This window comes from Acartia tonsa, chromosome 15 (genome assembly GCF_053477335.1).
Source record: "Acartia tonsa isolate MP-2025a chromosome 15, ASM5347733v1, whole genome shotgun sequence".
Taxonomy (NCBI): domain Eukaryota; kingdom Metazoa; phylum Arthropoda; class Copepoda; order Calanoida; family Acartiidae; genus Acartia; species Acartia tonsa.
The window spans coordinates 22,536,316-22,559,601 of NC_137274.1; the positions used below are offsets into that span (position 1 = coordinate 22,536,316).

Consider the following 23,286-nt stretch of genomic DNA (forward strand, 5'->3'; position numbering starts at 1 on the left):
TTGATTTTCGCCGGTTAAAAACCGATTTTTGCCGATTAAAGTGTAGAATACCTGACAAAAGCCTTTTGAAACTTTAAACTAATGTAGCGCGCGAACCACTGGACCAATTGGTTTAAAATTAAAACCATCCAAAAGCTCTCAAAACGTACATGGGATTTGCCATCTTTAAAAGCCAAATCATTCTAGAAATTGCCTGTACAATTAAAAACCTGATTTTTCTTAATTTCGGTTAATCTAACCTAAATTTTCGAATTTTGCAGGTTTTTTTACTTTTGCTGATTAATATTGATAGCCCCTTGCCTATAGTGAAAACTATAACTCTCTATGTTGAGTGAATCACGCAACTTTTCCAAAAATAGGAAAAACGTAACCTAATTTTCAAATCATTATTACTCGGTAACCACTGAACGAATTTAGATAACACAACCGTGGTTGAATGCGTTTAAATGAGACAATTATTTTGAGTACTTACACGTTTCTGTAGCTCAAACCTAACTGATTTGAGATAAAAAAACTAGCAAAAACATTTTTGATTTCATTTTGGTTAGGTTAGACATAGGAAGCTGGTCAAGTACTGTATTATTCTAATATTAAAGCTTCTAAAGTTCTTAGTTCTAAACAGATTTTTAATACAATATTACAATATTTTAGAATGGTTACATTCACAGAATTTTTATTCAGCTTCACCTGAAGTAATTGAAGGTAATACAAATATCTTTTCATGTATTACTGGTGCATTATTTGCCAAACGTACCACTTTCCTGCACTACCTCTCCGATTTTGTTTATACTCTAAATTTTAGTCCATTGCATGTTTCAAGGATGCTGGATGGCCAAAAAAAATTTCATAGTCCCTGGATGTATAGATATCTAGCTATCTATGAATGTGGGTAACAAAAATTAAAAAAACACCCATTTTTTGCACAATTTTAAAATTTAAGTTTTTCATCAATCTTACATGAAACCTATACATTTTATACACCAAAATGATTATTTATTCATGTAAAAAGCGCACATAATGCTATTTAGGCCAAAACTTTAATTTTACAGGGTGTCCAATAAAAAGTGTATTTTGGATATCAAGCGTAATACCCATAATATCTGTTTGGAAAAAATCAATTTTTTTGACTTAAATTCTGTGTTTTAACTGTTGGCATATGTGGTATATAACGGTTTGGAGCACCTGGGACTAAAAGATTGTCAAACTTCACTTTGAAACACCCTGTAAGTGTGATTTTTGCGTCTGTAGTGATAAAACTTGGTCCAAATTGTCTATTTTTTTCAAATTACTCTAATATGTGTCCTAGTATGTTTGGCAATACTGTTTTATCACCACACTCTGTGGGACACCCTGTGCATGTTTTTAAAAAATAAAAATTAAAAAAAAATTTCATAGTCCCTGGATGTATAGATATCTAGCTATCTATGAAGGTAGCTAACAAAAATTAAAAAAACACGCATTTTTTGCACAATTTTAAAATTTAAGTTTTTCATCAATCTTACATGAAACGTATACATTTTATACACCAAAATGATCATTTATTCATGTAAAAAGCGCACATAATGCTATTTAGGCCAAAACTTTAATTTTACAGGGTCTCCAATAAAAAGTGTATTTTGGATATCAAGCGTAATACCCATAATATCTGTTTGGAAAAAATCAATTTTTTTGGCTTAAATTCTGTGTTTTATCTGTTGGCATATGTGGTATATAATGGTTTGGAGCACCTAGGACTAAAAGATTGTCAAACTTCACTTTGAAACACCCTGTAAGTGTGATTTTTGCGTCTGTAGTGATAAAACTTGGTCCAAATTGCCTATTTTTTTCAAATTACTCTAATATGTGTCCTAGTATGTTTGGCAATAGTGTTTTATGACCACACTCTGTTGGACACCCTGTGCATGTTTTTAAAAAATAAAAATTAAAAAAAAATTTCATAGTCCCTGGATGTATAGATATCTAGCTATCTATGAAGGTGGCTAACAAGAATTTAAAAAAAACCCATTTTTTGCACAATTTTAAAATTTAAGTTTTTCATCAATCTTACATGAAACCTATACACCTATTACAGGGTGTCCAATAAAAAGTGTATTTTGGATATCAAGCGTAATACCCATAATATCTGTTTGGAAAAAATAAATTTTTTTGGCTTAAATTCTGTGTTTTATCTGTTGGCATATGTGGTATATAACGGTTTGGAGCACCTGGGACTAAAAGATTGTCAAACTTCACTTTGAAACACCCTGTAAGTGTGATTTTTGCGTCTGTAGTGATAAAACTTGGTCCAAATTGCCTATTTTTTTCAAATTACTCTAATATGTGTCCTAGTATGTTTGGCAATAGTGTTTTATGACCACACTCTGTGGGACACCCTGTGCATGTTTTTAAAAAATAAAAATTAAAAAAAAATTTCATAGTCCCTGGATGTATAGATATCTAGCTATCTATGAAGGTGGCTAACAAGAATTAAAAAAAAGCCCATTTTTTGCACAATTTTAAAATTTAAGTTTTTCATCAATCTTACATGAAACCTATACACCTATTACAGGGTGTCCAATAAAAAGTGTATTTTGGATATCAAGCGTAATACCCATAATATCTGTTTGGAAAAAATCAATTTTTTGGCTTACATTCTGTGTTTTATCTGTTGGCATATGTGGTATATAACGGTTTGGAGCACCTGGGACTAAAAGATTGTCAAACTTCACTTTGAAACACCCTGTAAGTGTGATTTCTTCATTTTTGTAGAACTTTTTAAGACACATCATTTGTTATTCATACAAAAACCGCAAAAGACAAATCATCCTTGTATCACCCAATGTACCAAAGTTTTGAGTATGAACAAAATCAGAGAGGTAGTGCAGAAAAGTGGTACATTTGGCAAATATTGCATCTACTTCATTATTTCTGAATTATAATAAAGAATAACCTATTTAAAAATTATAAAAAAAAATACATACATTTAATAATTTTTTTACATATAACTTTTATTAAAGGATAAATGTTCATTTCAAAAGTTTTGCATTAAAAATTTTTTGTATTCTTTTATTAGAAGATGAATATTCAATACATTCTAGTACACAACAAAATGATCAAGGTAATTTATATCATATCTTTCTAAAAAATTTAAATTGAACATAGTAACAAAACAAAAATCATAATCTATAAACACAGTTTCAACAGTTTATTAAAAACAATATCAACAACAATCTCTAATATCTGTAGAATTTACTGCAAAATTAAAGTATCAATATTGAACCAAACAACTTTAGATTGACAAAATTCTCATTTATTATTTTTTTCTATTTTGAAAATATTCTTTTCACATTTTAATTTTACACTGTAAATTTCATAAGTCACAATCATTTTCTTATTTTCTTTTATTTTTTTTAAGATGAAATTCCATCCATTCACTGGACCTCTCCTTTACAAAACAATAGTACAACTATGGCAAGAATGGAAGAAGTTGCTTCACTAGGAGCAAATTCCATCCATTCTTCTCTAAATTATGAAAATGGCAATGTTACTTCTGAAAATAATCAGAATTCACATAATTTGACTAGGCCAATTATGGAGGAAACTGCTTCATTAGGAGGAGTTTCCATAAATAGTTGGACAAGTCAAGATTTAACTTCACAAACAAATCAGAATAACAATTCTGACACCTTGACTAGGCCAATTATGGAAGAAACTTCTCAATTAAGAGGAGTTTCCATAAATAGTTGGACAAGTCAAGATTTTACTTCACAAACAAATCAGAATAAAAATTCTGACACCTTGACTAGGCCAATTATGGAAGAAACTTCTCAATTAAGAGGAGTTTCCATAGATAGTTGGACAAGTCAAGATTTTACTTCCCAAATTATGGAAGAAACTGCTTCGATAAGAGCACTTTCTATTCGTACTTGGTCAAGTTTGGAATATAATCCAATTTATTATAATCCAAATTTTGTTCCAGCTGAATATGAATCACAAGATATTCGTACTACACAAAGTCAGATAGAATTACAGCGACTGTTAAATACTCAAGTTTATGGAGTACAAACTGTCACTGAAGTGTTATATGAGGCTATGGATACAGTTGAACATAGAATTAGTGAGGATGAGATGGAGGTTGATCCTTTTCCTGCAGGACATACACAATTATTGAGTGATGCTTTAGATAAGGCTGAGGCCGGACCATCAACTCGGAAATACTAAGAAGATCAATTTCTTAAGTGCTCATTAACGAGATTTAATGAGATCTATTGAAAGAAAATTTAAAAATAAATATGAAAAGAACATATTTATTAAATTGATACCAGTGTCAAATTTAAAAGAAAAAACATTTTAAATGCACACTTTATTAGAAATGATTCTATTACCTTATAGAATGTAAATGAATTAGTTAAAAACAAAATATTATATTTTGTTCAAACTAAATTACAAAAATTTTATTCAATTCCAACTTAAATATTGAAATGAATAAAATAAAAAATATAATATAATGTATTACAATAAAGTATGTTGTTCTATAATACAATATTGTATAATGTATTATGTAAATTAAAATAATACAGTATAATTTAATCAAATATATTAAAATATATTGTAAAAATCACCTAATATTTTTTCTTGATCCTGTGAAGTTCCATTGCTGGGCACATAATATTGTGACCATAGGAAGTTCCCTGGAGCATTTGCTGAAAAGCCACAGTGTAGAACTCTACTTCAGTTGCATTTTATGCTTCTGAGAATTTCTCATGCCAAAGTTATATGGAAGCTTCTTAAAATTAGAAGTAACACAACAGGGGCTACTATCATAGGATCAAAAAAAATATGAAAAATATAAAAAAATACCAAAAATGAGAAAAAATTGTTTCAGACAAAAAATGGGGAGAAAGAGAAAAAGAGATGAAATATCAATTAGGTAAATATTTTATAAAAAGGAAAAAGAAAAAAAACCTCAAACTGTCACTTTTCCAAAACTTAAGGTCTAAAAATGACCAGTGTTAATGAATGTAAAGATACAATTATTATATATGCTTGTGTGAAAAAGAACTCAGATATAAATATATAGAAACAAGAATATAAGTTTTATTTAAATCAAAAATGTTATTTAAGATTCATATAAAAATATAATTATAATTTAAAAATTTAGTAGTTCAAATGAGTTTCAACCACAAGGTCAAAATATACAAGGACCATCAACATCAAGACAACCAGTAATTCTTCAGAATGATAATGAATTATTACTTGGGTAATTAATTTAATATATTCTTTATGAAAAAAAACATTGAATAGCAGACAACCAACCCTTTTTTTGTATGATCTTTGTCTAGAGATTCTTGCTTTGAGCATAGTGATTAATTGTGCCTAATTAAAGACAAGGTATTCCCCCTAATAATACTTTAAAACCTCACACATAACAAAAGATAAGCAAACATTAAACATTAATTATATAACATTATTTAAATATCAGGAGTTCAACAAGGCCTCCTGGTCAAAATATACAAGGACCATCAACATCAAGAGGACCAGTAATTGTTGACAATATTAATGAATTATTATTTGGGTAATTAATTTAATATATTCTTTGTAAAAAACCAGTAAATTGCAGACAACCAACCCTTTTTTTGTATGATCTTTGTCTAGAGATTCTCACTCTGAGCATATTGATGAGTTGTGGCTGATTGAAGACAAGATATATTTATATGGATGAAATATCAATTAGGCAAATAAATTTATAAAATATGTTACAATAAATGAAATAAATAAATAAAATATATATTACAAAAAAACCTTTTCAAACATTTAGGAGTTCAGATGAGAGTGATTTTGAAGAACTTGAAGTAAACATACCTGAACCTTTTGTAAATGAAGATAATATTAATGTTGAAAATGAAAATAATGAATACATATATGATTATGCAACTCTTCGTAAGAATGCAACAAGAAGTCCAAAACCTTTATCTGTAAAAAGATTAGATGGATTTAAATCACAATTAATTTTAACTGGGGAAAAAAAAGTAATACCCCTATCACGTACAACTGATTCCATTGGACCAATGATATACGTATGTGTCCATTGCGGTTCTCTGAAATTTCTCAGAGAAGAACCTTCCTTGTGTTGTGAAAATGGAAGATGTATGGAAATAGAAAAATATCATAATCCACCCACTTATATTAAGGATTTAGTACAAAAATCTGAAAATAGATTGTCTAAACAATTTTTGAAATTTGCAAGAACTATAAATAGCTCTTGTGCATTTTCATCCTTATCATGTTCTAAAACAAAAACAATTAGAGGAGGAGGTGTTATCTTAAATGGTGAGGTTCATCAGTTATTTGGAGGCATAAATGAAGAAGTCATCAATAAGTATATTGTTGATTTTGCAACATTAAATGCCCTATTTGATGAACCCACTAATACATTTTACCCTCGTAACATCTCTGATCTAGATAGAGTGGACATAAGGGAGCTAACATTAAGAGTAATAAATATACTCAAGTTAGTAAACCCTTATGTCCACGATTTCAAAATGATGTTTGAGCGTGATTACAGTAATTTTACTACAGGCACTATTGTTCTATCTTCAAAAGCATCCACCAATCAAGGACATGTTGGGAGATATACACCGTTTACAAATCTTAAAGAAATAAGCATTCTTCTTGCTAATGAAGATAGAGAGTCTAAGGATGATGTCTTAATTGCCAAAGATGGATCAAAACAATTAATTAGGAATCGTAATAAGCATTCAATGCCCTTGCGCTTTCCATTGCTGTTTCCATATGGAACACATGGTTGGTCCATAGGAATTGAATCAGCTGAAAACTGTATTAGTAAGAGAAAATCAAATATTACACCTTGCGAATTTTATAAATATATGATCATGCTTAATCATGAGAATGATAACTGTTTACTAAAGTTTGGAAGATTATTCCAAGAATTTTTGTGTTGGGCGGCAATTGTGGTAGATGACAACAATCTCCACTTTTACCGTTTCAACCAAACATGCTTTAGAGCAGAAGTATATAAAAACCTAATGGATAACGACGGAGTAGAAAGAGTAGGAAAAAGATTAATTCTCCCTCCTACATTTTATGGTTCCGTACGTTGGCATTTGACACAAGTGCAAAATGCACTGTGTGCAATGCGCAGGTATGGACCCCCTACATATTTCATAACCATGACAACCAATCCAGCATGGCCAGAAATAAAACAATATTTGAGTCAAGGCATGTCTGCACAAGACAGACCAGATATTGTGGTTCGAGTTTTTAATTTAAAACTGAACCAATTACTGCGTGATATACGTTATGGCGAGATCTTTGGTAAAGTTCTCGCCATAACGCACACAATTGAATACCAAAAAAGAGGTTTACCACATGCCCACATTTTGGTTACAATCCAAGAACAAGACAGATGTCATTCTGCAAATGACCTAGATAATGTTGTTTGTGCTGAAATTCCACCTGGTCCATCACCAGAGTGTAATATGCAAGAAAACAATCAAAGAATAATGCTTCGTAATCTCATTCTGGATCAAAATACACATCATTGCATCAACAATGTATGTGTACGAAATAATGTTTGTAAGTTTGGTTATCCAAAACCATTTTTAACAAATTCATATCTTGATCCAGAAGAATCTTATGCATTATATAGGCGCAGATCTCCTCAAAACGGAGGAGAAACTGCAGAATATAAAGGTAAATATGTAGATAATAGTATGGTTGTCCCTTACAATCCACTTTTAAGTATTCGCTACAACTGTCACATTAATTGTGAGTACAGTTGTAGCACTAAAAGTGCAAAGTATATATATAAATATATACATAAGGGACAAACCAGACAAAATATTACAATAAAAACAGGAGATGAAATACAACAATACTTAGATATGAGATGTATTGGGAGTTGTGATGCCGCTTGGCGTCTCTTTCAATTCCCAATATTTAGTCAATATCCAAGTATTCAAAACCTACGTTGTCATTTAGAAAATGAGCAACAAGTGACCTTTGAAGAGGAAACTATCAACTTACTCCCCAATTCATGTCGCACCAAGACTGAATTAACTGAGTTCTTTCAACTTAATAAAAGTCTAGAACCTCATGAGTTTGTGACCTATTTGGAATGTCCTGAAAAATACCGTTATGATGCCAGGTTGCGTTGTTGGAAAAAAAGAACCGAAAATTCATATCTAAGATATCTAACACTTGGTCGACTACCATTACTAACACCAAATGCAGGAGACGTTTATTACTTAAGAATGCTCCTAATACACCCTTTTTGTAAAGGGAAGACATCATTTAAAGATTTAAAAACTGTAAATGGTGTTCTTCTACCAGATTACAAATCTGTGTGTAAAGCACTTGATTTACTACTTGATGATCAAGAATGGAACAATGCTCTTCAAGAAGCAAACATATTAATGATGCCATCAGCATGTAGATGGCTATTTGTAACTATATTGGTATTTGGGGAGCCAACAAGCCCCCAAATACTATTTGAAAGTTACTGGAAAAACTGGATAGACGATTATAAACAACAAGCATCAAACAATAATATTAATTTGACGGATGATCAATTGAAACAATTGGTCTTAGTTGACCTGTTAAATAATTTACAGGTTTTCAACAAATCATTGGAGAATTACAATCTTCCCATACCAACAGAGGAAGATATCATAAATTTACAAAGAGTTACACAATTTCAAATATCACTGGAAGAAGAACTACAATATTCAGTTCAAGATTTACAAAATACATTAAAACAAAAAGAAAGTTTTACTCAGGAACAAAACAGGATATTTGAAAAAATAATGAATAATATTAGCGTCAATGAACAAACCCTTTTGTTTATTGATGCCAGAGGAGGTTGTGGAAAAACATATCTTTTAAACACAATCCTTGCAGCTGTCAGATTAAGTGAAGAAAATGCAATTGCCATTGCATCAGCAACAACAGGCATTGCATCAATACTATTAGACTTAGGAGGCACTTTGCACAATAAAATGAAAGTACCGCTTACAATTGACGAAAGTACTGTTTTAAACATAACTGTACAAAGCAAAGTTGCTAAAAATATACAGAATGCTAAACTGATAATCATTGATGAAGCTACAATGATGGATCGCTTAATTTTAGAAGCAATAGACAGATCCTTCAAAGACATCATGAACAATGATTTACCGTTTGGTAATAAAACAATCATACTATCTGGTGATTTTAGACAATGCTTACCAGTCATACCTAAAGCACGTAAAAACCAGATATTAAGCAGAACAATAAAAAATTCACATTTATGGAATAACTTTGAAATAATGAGTTTAACTCAAAACATGAGATTAGAAGCTAATCAAATACCATTTGATAATTGGCTGCTTCAAATTGGTAATGGAGAAATTTCAGATGTTTCACTTTTTCATAAAATAACACATTTAAAGTGTTCTGATGAAATTGAGGCAATGAACAGTATAATTAATGCTACATTTCCTAATATTAATCAAAATATTACAATAGCAAATTGTAATTTCGTCCACAGTCGTTGTATATTAGCACCAACAAATAAATCAGTAGATATGATCAATGACAAAATATTGAACTCAATGTCAAATGCAGAAACATTTGAAAAGTATTCTATAGATACGGTTATTGATTCATCTACTAGTATTTACCCAACAGAGTTCTTGAATACTTTAAAACCACCAGGTTTTCCGCCACATAAGTTAATATTAAAACCTGGTACACCATTATTGTTGTTACGCAATCTTTTACCAAAACAAGGATTATGTAATGGAACTAGACTTCTTTTCATTTCAATGGTTGGTAGACATATTTTAAAATGTAAAAACCTTACAAATGGAAAAATAGTTCTAATTCCTAGAATAAAATTGAATACTACAGAAAAGAATTGTTTTGTTCTTTTTTCTAGACATCAATTTCCAGTAACACCAGCATTCGCTATGACAATAAACAAAAGTCAAGGACAAACCTTAGGTACTGTTGGTTTGTATCTTGCAAATGATGTTTTTACCCATGGTCAACTCTATGTTGCTTTATCAAGGGTAAAGAAACCAGAATCATTGATTGTGGTAACTTTGAAAGAAAAACTTCAAAATATAGTCTTTAATGAAGTTCTTAGGTAACTAATTTGTTTGAAATAATAGAAACTCTTTTATATTATTTACCAAATTCCTTTCTGATTAATGGAAATTACCTTCATGCCAGGTAAAGTATTTAACAACACACCCTGTTAATTTTAGAATTAACAAAATTTTTCAATTATTGAAAAAATCAAATTTAAAGTCAAATTTATTTGATTTTAAATAACAAAAATGAAACAATTTGTTTCTATCATACAAGTGTTAACATTGAAATTAATCATTTCATTATACACTGATTTCTACTACTGTTCTATTTGCATAGACAGTAGTAGACCACTGTTAAGTAAAACTTGGGAAATTATATGCCTTTGTTCTTGACAAATTGGTTAATATTTATGTAATTTTAAATGGGAGAACAAATTTTTTTGTAAATAAACACAGAGATCACCAAATTCAAAATAATATTACTAACAGTGGAAACTGGCGGACTAATCATTTTCAATTATAAATATTGAAAAAGAAATATATAATTCATAATCATTTTGTCTATATATGATGTATATTTCTTTTTTTAATTATTAAATATTGACATGATTAACCGGACAAGTCTGAAACCCTTGTCAGAAAGTAAGTGACAGCACTGTTATAGATTTCACTAAATAGGTACATAACAATTTATTTAACAATTTTTGTTTCAATCACCTTTTTTACTTATAAAATTCAATAGCAATAATTTTTCAATTTTTGAAACTAGAATAACATTTTTTAGCAACAAAATGTTTATCTTTATGTAAATGGAGGGAGGGGATATTTTACTTTAAGTTTACCTCAATAATAAAGTCTTACATAGGTGTATTTCTTTCAATATTAACATTAATTAATCTGTTTGTTTTAGATTAAATCATCTACCTTCTTAAACGAGAACTGGTGCTTTCAACATGGTATGGCCATAGACATTAGGTAAGTGGAAATGTGGCATGTTGTTTTAAAATGTCGTCTTTGTATTACAATATATGCCACATTAACCCCTTACAGTCGGACCCCTAGCAGCACCTTAATCAGTCGGGTTGGGGGGGGGGGGGGGGGGTAGGCATTGTTATCTTAGTTCCTATTAGAACTAGAGTGCTAAATTTTTTTGTATAAGTCCCCTGTGTTATGATGAATTTCCGACCTTAAGTAATTCAATGCCAATTTTCGCTTCCTTCACCCTTTTATTTAACAACTTTTGTTTTTAGGTCCTTTTTCACTTAAAAATTTCAAATGGCTGTAATAATTTTTAAATTTTGAAGCTAGAATACAAATTTTTGGGCAGAAAATGTTATTCTTTATATAAATTTTATATTTTAAATATCAAATTATACATTTCAGCAGCCGCGGCTGTACTTGGCAGCTGCCAGCCGCCACAATCGCCGTTCGGCGGGTAAACGGCGGCAGATCTTTATGAAATTTTAATAACTTGTGTAGACATGTAAGAAAAACTTAAGTTTAAAATTTGAAGTCTCTAAGTCAAAAATTCCGGCCACAGGAGCCATTTAAAGATTTCTGGAAACCTGGAGGATCAGGACCTGCAGGATCATACATGGAACCTGAAATTGACTTGAACACCTGTATTTAATATAAGGTTATACTACTAGAGGATATTTTAGTATTTTGGTAAGATAAAATATTTTTTTTAAGTCAAAAAATATTTTTGCTCTGTACCTGGATGACCATGCCAGGTTTGCTGGCATCCTGTGCCCGCCAGGATGGAGATATTCTAAATATTCCAACTCTCAGTTATGTGTCATACCTAAACTTAAAAAGTCACGTAGTTTGGGCTCTTTGTCTTTCACACACAAAAATGAGATAAAAAAAACCGGTTGAGGGGGGGAGGGGGGCGTTAATTAATTAGATATTCAGATTTCTATCTGCAAAAACACGTCCCTGCAAAACATTAAATTTTTGTTATCAATATGAATTAGGATTAAGTTTTAAAATAGGCTTTTAGATATTCAGTTGTTTTTCGGCCAAATACATCCCAGCAAAGATTAAGTTTTCTAAAAGGATTTATTAAGATTAAGATATTTTTTCTCCGTTTCCTAAAACATCAGGGAGATATATATCTTAATGTTAATTAATCTTTGCAGAAAACTTAATCTTTGCAGGGATGTATAATATCTTCAGAGATATCTAACAATCGGCGAGAGATATATCTTAATCTTAATTAATCTTTGAAGAAAACTTAATCTTTGCTGGGATGTATTTGGCCGAAAAACAACTGAATATCTAAAAGCCTATTTTAAAACTTAATCCTAATTCATATTGATAACAAAAACTTAATATTTTGCAGGGACGTGTTTTTGCCAGATAAAAATCTGAATATCTAATTATCTGTCTTTAAACTTAAAACTTGCAGGGATATCTAACTACAGAACTCAACAAATATCTTATACTTAATTTAATAATCTCCTTACTAGAACATTTGTTAAAAAAATAGAAAAATCAACATGTTTAAAAGGACGTACGGAAATTCTGGTAATGAATATAGAGTTGCTACGCTTTCTAAATTGACCCAACTACTACAGGAAACATCATGCAAAGTTTGAAATCGATAGGACAATTTTAACATGCCTAACTTAATGCACAAAAGCTAACTGTCTCAGACGTAACCGAGAGAGATAGAGGGGACAATGGGCTGTTAATTATACCATTCCCCAAAGTTTTATTATAACGTTTTCTTATTCATTGGCTTAAGAACTTTGCAGACTTGTAATGAATTTTCTCGTATTCATTCGAATCCGGTGGATAAGAACCAATAATAATATCTAATTATCTGTCTTTAAACTTAAAACTTTCAGGGATATCTAACTACAGAACTCAACAAATATCTTAAACTTAATTTAATAATCTCCTTACTAGGTACATCTTGACACCAGAATGAAAACTAAATATCTTAATCGTAAATCTTAAAGCTTAACCAGTACTATGATACTATAATATGACTATTTAGGATATTTCATTGGGCCCATGACGCTTTTTTTCATTCAAAGGTGAAGCTAAAGGACTCTAACCTGAGGCAGCATTTCGCCCCCAAAAGGTAATTTCCAGGTATTAATATAGTTCTTTTTCAATGTAGTATCTCATAGGAAGAATCAACATTTATTAATGTTTTTTGAGATAATACAGTAGCCAATACCTTCCAACAGATTTTTTTCACTCTAAACATACTTTTAAATAATCGGGAATATATTTTAAGTTGGGGGGGGGGGGGGGAGGTGGGTGATACCACTCTGGAACACATTTTTATCTTAATATAGTGTTCAAAATTCATTTCTCCCCGTTCAATGATACAGCCAGAAAAAAACACCAGAATCTAAATATTAAATAAAAACAAAAGTAATAAAGAATATTCTAACATTTAAGTAGCAAACCTAATGTACATTACAAAAGAACAACTATTACCATTAATTAATCTTTATGTTTTAGAGGAAATCTGCCTTCACTGTTTGTTTGAGTCACCTAGTATTCCGGCCACAGGAGCCATTTAAAAATTTCTGGAAACCTGGAGGATCAGGACCTGCAGGATCATCCATGGAACCTGAAATTGACTTGAAAACCTGTATTTAATATAAGGATATACTACTAGAGGATATTTTAGTATTTTGGTAAGATAAAATATTTTTTAAAATATTATTCATATGCTACGTATAATTTAGGAGCTATGTGGTAAAATGTCCCAACTGGCTTAAAACTTGACTTGCGAGTAAATCATTAAACATTAAATTAAAGGGTATGCAAATAAAAAAATTACATTTTTAAAATTCTAATTGCTCAGCTTGTGTTAATAGTAGAAAAACGTTATGCATACCATTAGAACTGTTAGGAAGTCTATTTTTTGGAAATATAAAAACGATTCCTATGCTACGTATAATTTATGAGCTATGTGGTAGAATGTCCCCACTGAATTAAAACTTGACTTGCGAGTAAATCATTAAAGATTAAATTTTTCCACTTTTCTAACATTTATCAATACAGCTCTTAAACTAAAAATAGCACAAAAATCGTACTTATATTTCCATAAAATAGAGCTTATGACGGTTTTAACGATATACATAGCATTTTTCTACTATTCACACAAGCCGAGCAGTTTGAATTTTAAAAATGTCCGCATTTTTGCACACACTTTTTTTTATCTTTAATGATTTACTCTCAAGTCAAGTTTTAAGTCAGTTGGTACATTTTAACACGTAGCTCCTAAACTATAAGTTGCACAGTAATGGTTCTAATATTTTCAAAAAATAGACTTCATAGCGGTTCTAACGATATGGATAACGTTTTTCTACTATTAACACAAGCCGCGCAATCTAAACTTTAAAAAGGTACATATTTTTTGTATGCTTTAATCTTTAATGATTTACTCGCAAGTTAAGTTTTAAGCCAGTTGGGACATTTTACCACATAGCTCCTAAACTATACATAGCACAGGAATCGTTTTTATATTTCCAAAAAATAGACTTCCTAACGGTTCTAACGATATGCGTAACATTTTTCTACTATTAACACAAGCCGCGCAATTTCAATTTTAAAAAAGTCCGCATTTTTTTTGCACACCCTTTTTTAATGTTTTTTGAGATAGTACAGTAGCCAATACCTTCCAACAGATTTTTTTCACTCTAAAGATACTTTTAGATAATCGGGAATATATTTTAAGTGGGGGGGGGGGGAGGTGGGTGATACCACTCTGGAACACATTTTTATCTTAATATAGTGTTCAAAATTCATTTCTCCGCGTTCAATGATACAGCCAGAAAAAAACACCAGAATGTAAATATTAAATAAAAACAAAAGTAATAAAGAATATCCTAACATTTAAGTAGCAAACCTAATGTACATTACGAAAGTGCGATGATTTTCGTTTACAAATGCAATTTAAATTGAATTTTTTAAATATATTTTGACTATGAAATGTGGTGTTTTTATTGTAAAAATGTAATCAGTTACAGGCAATTTAAGTTTGTGACAAAGATAAGGTTATAATTTTATGTCTAGGCGACGTAATTTAATATTGTTTTTTCTTTCATTAGCATTGGGAATCTTTCAAAACTTTCATTGTACATACAATGCTATTTTGAAATGCCTAGAACTTTTTTGTTATTGAAGCTGAAGGCTTTACATTTGGGGAATTGGGTCTACTTATGGCAGTCTTTAAGCATTTAAAACGTGGTATTTCTTGCTGGTGTCCTTTAAGATAATTTTAATACAAAGACGACATATAATTTCTGTTATTATACCATGTTGAAAGCACCAGTTCTCGTCCGATCACTAGGTGATTGTAACAAACAATGTAAGAAGACAGATTTCCTCTAAAACATAAAGATTAATTAATGTTAATAGTTGTTCTTTTGTAATGTACATTAGGTTTGCTACTTAAATGTTAGGATATTCTTTATTAATTTTGTTTTTATTTAGTATTTAAATTCTGGTGTTATTTTCTGGCTGTATCATTGAACGCGGAGAAATGAATTTTGAACACTATATTAAGATAAAAATGTGCTCCTAAGTGGTATCACCCACCTCCCCCCCCCCCCTCCCTTAAAATATATTCCCGATTAACTAAAAGTATCTTTAGAGTGAAAAAAATCTGTTGGAAGGTATTGGCTACTGAACTATCTCAAAAAACATTAATAAATGTTTTTTCAACCTATGAGATACTATATTGAAAAAGAACTATATTAATACCTGGAAAATACCTCTTGGGGGCGAGGTGCTGCCTTAGGCTTGAGTCCTTTAGCTTCACGTTTGTTTGAAAAAAAGCGTCCATGGGCCCAATGAAATATCCTAAATAGTCATATTATAGTATCATAGTACTGGTTAAGCTTTAAGATTTACGATTAAGATATTTATTTTTCATTCTGGTGTTAAGATGTACCTAGTAAGGAGATTATTAAATTAAGTTTAAGATATTTGTTCAGTTCTGTATTTGATATCCCTGAAAGTTTTAAGTTTAAAGACAGATAATTAGATATTCAGATTTCTTTCTGGTAAAAACACGTCCCTGCAAAACATTAAGTTTTTGTTATCAATATGAATTAGGATTAAGTTTTAAAATAGGTGTTCAAGTCAACTTCAGGTTCCATGTATGATCCTGCAGGTCCTGATCCTCCAGGTCTCCAGAAATCTTTAAATGGCTCCTGTGGCCGGAATTTTTGACTTAGAGACTTCAAATTTTAAACTTAAGTTTTTCTTACATGTCTACACAAGTTATTAAAATTTCGTAAAGATCCGCCGCCGTTTTCCCGCCGAACGGCGATTGCGGCGGCTGGCAGCTGCCAAGTACAGCCGCGTCCGCTGAAATTTATAATTTGATATTTAAAATATAAAATTTACATAAAGATTAACATTTTTTGGCAAAAAATTTGTATTCTAGTTTCAAAAATAAAAAAAATTACAGCCATTTGAAATTTTTAAGTAAAAAAGGACCTAAGAACAAAAGTTGTTAAATAAAAGGGTGAAGGAAGCGAAAATTGACCTTGAATTACTTAAGGTCGTAAATTCATCATAACACAGGGGACTTATACAAAAAAATTTAGCACTCTAGTTCTAATAGGAACTAAGATAACAATGCCCACCCCCCCCCCCCCCCCCCACCCGACTGATTAAGGTGCGGCAAGGGGACCGACTGTAAGGGGTTAATGTGGCATATATTCTAATACAAAGACGACATTTTAAAAGAACATGCCACATTTCCACTTATCTAATGTATATGGCGATACCATGTTGAAAGCACCAGTTCTCGTGTAAGAAGGTAGAAGATTTAATCTAAAACAAACAGATTAATTAATGTTAATATTGAAAAAAATACACCTATGTAAGAGTTTATAATTGAGGTAAACTTAAAGTAAAATATCCCCTCCCTCCATTTACATAAAGATAAACATTTTTTGCAAAAAAATGTTATTCTAGCTTCAAAAATAGAAAAATTACCGCTGTTGAAATTTATAAGTAAAAAAGGTCATAAAACAAAAGTTGTAAAATAAATTGTTATGTATTTAGTGATATCTATAACAGTGCTGTCACTTACTTTCTGACAAGGGTTTCAGACTTGTCCGGTTAATCATGTCAATATTTAATAATTAAAAAAAGAAATATACATCATATATAGACAAAATGATTATGAATTATATATTTCTTTTTCAATATTTATAATTGAAAATGATTAGTCCGCCAGTTTCCACTGTTAGTAATATTATTTTGAATTTGGTGATCTCTGTGTTTATTTACAAAAAAATTTGTTCTCCCATTTAAAATTACATAAATATTAACCAATTTGTCAAAAAAAAGGCATATAATTTCCCAAGTTTTACTTAACAGTGGTCTACTACTGTCTATGCAAAATAGAACAGTAGTAGAAATCAGTGTATAATGAAATGATTAATTTCAATGTTAACACTTGTATGATAGAAACAAATTGTTTCATTTTTGTTATTTAAAATCAAATGAATTTGACTTTAAATTTGATTTTTTCAATAATTGAAAATTTTGTTAATTATTAAAATTAACAGGGTGTGTTGTTAAATACTTTACCTGGCATGAAGGTAATTTCCATTAATCAGAAAGGAATTTGGTAAATAATATAAAAGAGTTCCTATTATTTTAAACAAATTAGTTACATAAGAACTTCATTAAAGACTATATTTTGAAGTTTTTCTTTCAAAGTTACCACAATCAATGATTCTGGTTTTTTTACCCTTGATAAAGCAACATAGAGTTGACCATGGGTAAAAACATCATTTGCAAGATACAAACCAACAGTACCTAAGGTTTGTCCTTGACTTTTGTTTATTGTCATAGCGAATGCTGGTGTTACTGGAAATTGATGTCTAGAAAAAAGAACATAACAATTCTTTTCTGTAGTATTCAATTTTATTCTAGGAATTAGAACTATTTTTCCATTTGTAAGGTTTTTACATTTTAAAATAAATCTACCAACCATTGAAATGAAAAGAAGTCTAGTTCCATTACATAATCCTTGTTTCGGTAAAAGATTGCGTAATAACAATAATGGTGTACCAGGTTTTAATATTAACTTATGTGGTGGAAAACCTGGTGGTTTTAAAGTATTCAAGAGCTCTGTTGGGTAAATATTACTAGATGAATCAATAACCGTATCTATAGAATACTTTTCAATTGTTTCTGCATTTGTCATTGAGTTCAATATTTTGTCATTGATCATATCTACTGATTTATTTGTTGGTGCTAATATACAATGACTGTGGATGAAATTACAGTTTGCTATTGTAATATTTTGATTAATATTAGGAAATGTAGCATTAATTATACTGTTCATTGCCTCAATTTCATCAGAACACTTTAAATGTGTTATTTTATGAAAAAGTGAAACATCTGAAATTTGTCCATTACCAATTTGAAGCAGCCAATTATCAAATGGTATTTGATTAGCTTCTAATCTCATGTTTTGAGTTAAACTCATTATTTCAAAGTTATTCCATAAATGTGAATTTTTTATTGTTCTGCTTAATATTTGGTTTTTACGTGCTTTAGGTATGACTGGTAAGCATTGTCTAAAATCACCAGATAGTATGATTGTTTTATTACCAAACGGTAAATCATTGTTCATGATGTCTTTGAAGGATCTGTCTATTGCTTCTAAAATTAAGCGATCCATCATTGTAGCTTCATCAATGATTATCAGTTTAGCATTTTGTATATTTTTCGCAACTTTGCTTTGTACAGTTATGTTTAAAACAGTACTTTCATCTAATGTTAGCGGTATTTTCAATTTGTTGTGCAAGGTGCCTCCTAAGTCTAATAGTATTGATGCAATGCCTGTTGTTGCTGATGCAATGGCAATTGCATTTTCTTCACTTAATCTGACAGCTGCAAGGATTGTGTTTAAAAGATATGTTTTTCCACAACCTCCTCTGGCATCAATGAACAAAAGGGTTTGTTCATTGGCGCCAATATTATTCATTATTTTTTCAAATATCCTGTTTTGTTCCTGACTAAAACTTTCTTTTTGTTTTAATGTATTTTGTAAATCTTGAACTGAATATTGTAGTTCTTCTTCCATTGATATTTGAAATTGTGTAACTCTTTGTAAATTTATAATATCTTCCTCTGTTGGTATGGGAAGATTGTAATTCTCCAATGATTTGTTGAAAACCTGTAAATTATTTAACAGGTCAACTAAGACCAATTGTTTCAATTGATCATCCGTCAAATTAATATTATTGTTAGATGCTTTGTGATTATAATCATCTATCCAGTTTTTCCAGTAACTTTCAAATAGTATTTGGGGGCTTGTTGGCTCCCCAAATACCAATATAGTTACAAATAGCCATCTACATGCTGATGGCATCATTAATATGTTTGCTTGTTGAAGAGCATTGTTCCATTCTTGATCATCAAGTAGTAAATCGAGTGCTTTACACACAGATTTGTAATCTGGTAGAAGAACACCATTTAAAGTTTTTAAATCTTTAAATGATGTCTTCCCCTTACAAAAAGGGTGTATTAGGAGCATTCTTAAGTAATAAACGTCTCCTGCATTTGGTGTCAGTAATGGTAGTCGACCAAGTGTTTGATATCTACAAGTCTTTTGGTTTCTTTTTTTCCAACAACGCAACCTGGCATCATAACAGTATTTTTCAGGACATTCTAAATAGGTCACAAACTCATGAGGTTCTAGTGACCTATTTAATGTAAAGAACTCAGTCAATTCAGTCTTGGTGCGACTAGAATTGGGGAGTAAGTTGATAGTTTCCTCTTCAAAGGTCACTTGTTGCTCATTTTTTAAATGACAACGTAGGTTTTGAATAGTTGGAAATTGACTAAATATTGGAAATTTAAATAGACGCCATGCGGCATCACAACTCCCAATACATCTCATATCTATGTATTGTTGTATTTCATCTCCTGTTTTTATTGTAATATTTTGTCTGGATTGCCCCTTATGTATATATTTATATATATACTTTACACTTTTAGTGCTACAACTGTACTCACAATTAATGTGACAGTTGTAGCGAATACTTAAAAGTGGATTGTAAGGGACAACCATACTATTATCTACATATTTACCTTTATATTCTGCAGTTTCTCCTCCGTTTTGAGGAGATCTGCTTGATACAGGATAATGTTTATGAACACACTTAAATTTTAGGACTTAATTATATAGTTACTTTGCTCATAATATTGTACTTTGTTTTCACAGGAATCAATATAACAAAAATTTAATCAATCAGATAATCAGATCACATAAAAATTTGTTCTTAAAATGGTAAAAAAATCAACATGATAAAATGGACGTTTGGAAATTCTTTTATTGATTATAGAGTTGGTACGCTTTCTAAAAGTAATAAGCTTTTTTTGTTTGTAGCAAAGGATCTCGCTAACCACTGAACCGATATGGTTCTCTTTTAGAGCAAAGCTTTATATAGGACTTGAGATGGTTTGAGGCTATTTTACTTTTATAAATAAATCGATAGGACAATTCTAACTTGCCTAAATTAACAAAAAAAGGTATCTGTCATGTCATATATTTACCTTCTAAGGTCTGCCAGATGTGGCAATCACCACCTCACAACCGAAATAAATGTTGCGCAGCTGAGGACCCTTGGGTGCGCCGCCAAACACATTCTTGGTTCAACTATCTAAAATAAAAGTTATTTTAAAGAAAACCATTGGAGCAATATAAATAAAATCTTTTGAATAATCATAATATAAATGTATAATAGTCGAAGCAAAATTGTAAGTCAATTTATTCAAAACTGCTTGATACAGGATAATGTTTATGAACACTCTTAAATTTTAGGACTTAATTATATAGTTACTTCGCTCATAATATTGTACTTTGTTTTCACCAATAAATCAAAATTAAATTTGGTTGTACCCAAAGTTGTTGAGCTAACGAATTTTAAAATGTTATTGTAAAACTTTGGGGACTAGTGTAATAATAATTTAGTTTAACCCATTAACTAGCAAAAAATATGCAGTTCACTAAATTAAGTTTAAATGCATTTCGTGAAAATACCCCTTTAGAAAAACTTTTATTTTTTAAACAAGGGTGACAACATCCATAAGTAGCGAAGCACAAAAATCTTGGATGGAAATTAAAACACATAAAAAAAGCCAAGAACCTGATAAAAGGCAGTCAGACCGCCATGGTTGTTTTCTTTAAACAACGGGAAATTTTGTATCAAAGACGACATTTTATAACATAATAAAATTTTAAAAATGTCCGCATTTTTGCACAAACTTTTTTTAATCTTTAAAGATTTACTCTTAACCCATTAGTGCCGAGCGCCACTTTTATGGGCCGATCGAGCTGTAAGTTTCAGGGAAGCTTTATAATGGTCAAAACGGAATTCGTATTTTTTTGTTTTGCTCTAGTGGCGTGCACAGGAAAGTTGCAAAAAAACCCGGTTCGGCTTGGCCATAAATACCAACCAGGCATTAACACCCGTTTTTGGTGCTTTCCCCCAGTTTTAAAACCCGGTTGACCTGTATAAACCCGGTTATTTTGACCAAAAATCGAAAAATGTAATTTTTGAACGCCAAAAGTGAGATGAACACTTTTTAGAACTTTGATACGATCCGTAATTGAAAACTACACAACCTCATGTAATCTAAAGAGCTACAAGTATAATACGAAGCGATTTATTTCAAATTTCGTGTTTAGCCGGCGATTTCGGGTAAAAAAACCCTGTTTTGTTGTTGTTGTCAAAAAAGATCTATTAGTGAAACCGGGTAATAAAAATTTCAGACTCAAAATGGAAATGCCGAACCGGGCCTATATAGGGCGTAAAAAAACGATAAAAAAATCATATAAAAAATAATAATTTAAATAAAACGAATTCACAAATAGATGTACTTGTCAATAAACATTAGATTTCACGAAAAAAATCAGCGACTTTACTATAAAAACAAAAAAGTTAGATGGGGTATTTTGAATTGTCATGATTTTCAAACTTTGTTGATCTATACCAGCAAACGGAAGTAAGCTAAACTGCCAGCTCCAGGGGGAAATGAAAGCCAGGGTAGTAGAGGGGGGATTCATACTGAGAATGATGCAATTATGAAGCCGGAAACCGGTTTTTTTTCCATTTTCTGGCACCGGGTTTTAAAACCCGGTTCGGCACTAATGGGTTAAGTCAAGTTTTAAGTCAGTTAGGACATTCTTCTACGTAGCTCCTAAACTATAAGTTGCACAGTAATGGTTCTTATATTTCCAAAAAATAGACTTCATAGCGGTTCTAACAATATACATAACGTTTTTCTACTATTAACATAAGCCGCGCAATCTCAACTATAATCAGATCAAACGGATAATTAAAACACTTGAAAATTTGTTGTTAAAAAAGTAGAATAATCAACATGTTTAAAATGGACGTACGAACATTCTGGTAATGATTATAGAGTTGCTATGCTTTGTAAATCATAACTAAATACTACAAGAATCATTATGCAAAGTTTTAAATAAATAAGAAAATTAAAACATACCTAAATTAACAAATAAAAGCTATCTATCTCGGACGGACCGACCATAATTATAGGAAAGCTTCGCTTTTAATAAAATTAAAATTTACCTAAACATACACACTAAGTCACTTTCAAAGAAACTAAAGAATACTGAGAATCAATGAAATACATAAATTATAGAGTATAAGAAAGTACGAATGTACAATACAAGTGTTTTTTTAAAACAACAAAAAAATAAAATAATATAAATAAATTTTGTAACTATCATTTGAAAAAAATGCATTTCTTACATTTCAATAATATTTAGAGAACAACTAGTTCCTATCTATGAAACAGAGCTTTAAATTTTTTTTTCTTGTAGCAAAAAATGAATATAATATACAATTATAAGATTTATGTACAATCATTAGATGAAAACCAGTTTCTATCCAACATATTAGAATGAAAACGAGAAAGTGTTTTCATTTAATAAATATTAAATTTTAAAAAAAATTAGTTACATTGTATGATTATTATGATTAATAGGTTGAGTCGATTTTTTGAATTTGAAATTAAGATTAATTAAAATTTCTTAAAGCACAGGCATGTTGCATATCAAAATGACCGCAATGAAATGCTGATTACAAATCTGAAAACCGTTTTAAAAAATATTAATTCAGTATGAAATAATTATCAAATAACCTACCAAAATTAACAATTTTGACTAAATCAGCTGTTT

The 23,286-nt window shown here is 30.5% G+C and overlaps 1 protein-coding gene across 1 annotated transcript in view; it reads left to right on the plus strand.

Annotated features, from left to right (window-relative positions):
• The window catches only part of LOC145307658 (glutamine synthetase 1, mitochondrial-like), a 31,758-nt gene extending 18,046 nt beyond the window's left edge, over positions 1-13,712 (plus strand). The window contains exons 8-9 of the mRNA XM_080150148.1: positions 13,078-13,175; positions 13,554-13,712. Coding sequence (XP_080006274.1) covers positions 13,078-13,098 — 21 coding nt within the window. The 3' untranslated portion in view covers positions 13,099-13,175; positions 13,554-13,712. The remainder of the gene's footprint in view (positions 1-13,077; positions 13,176-13,553) is intronic.
• The last annotated feature ends 9,574 nt before the right edge of the window (positions 13,713-23,286 follow it).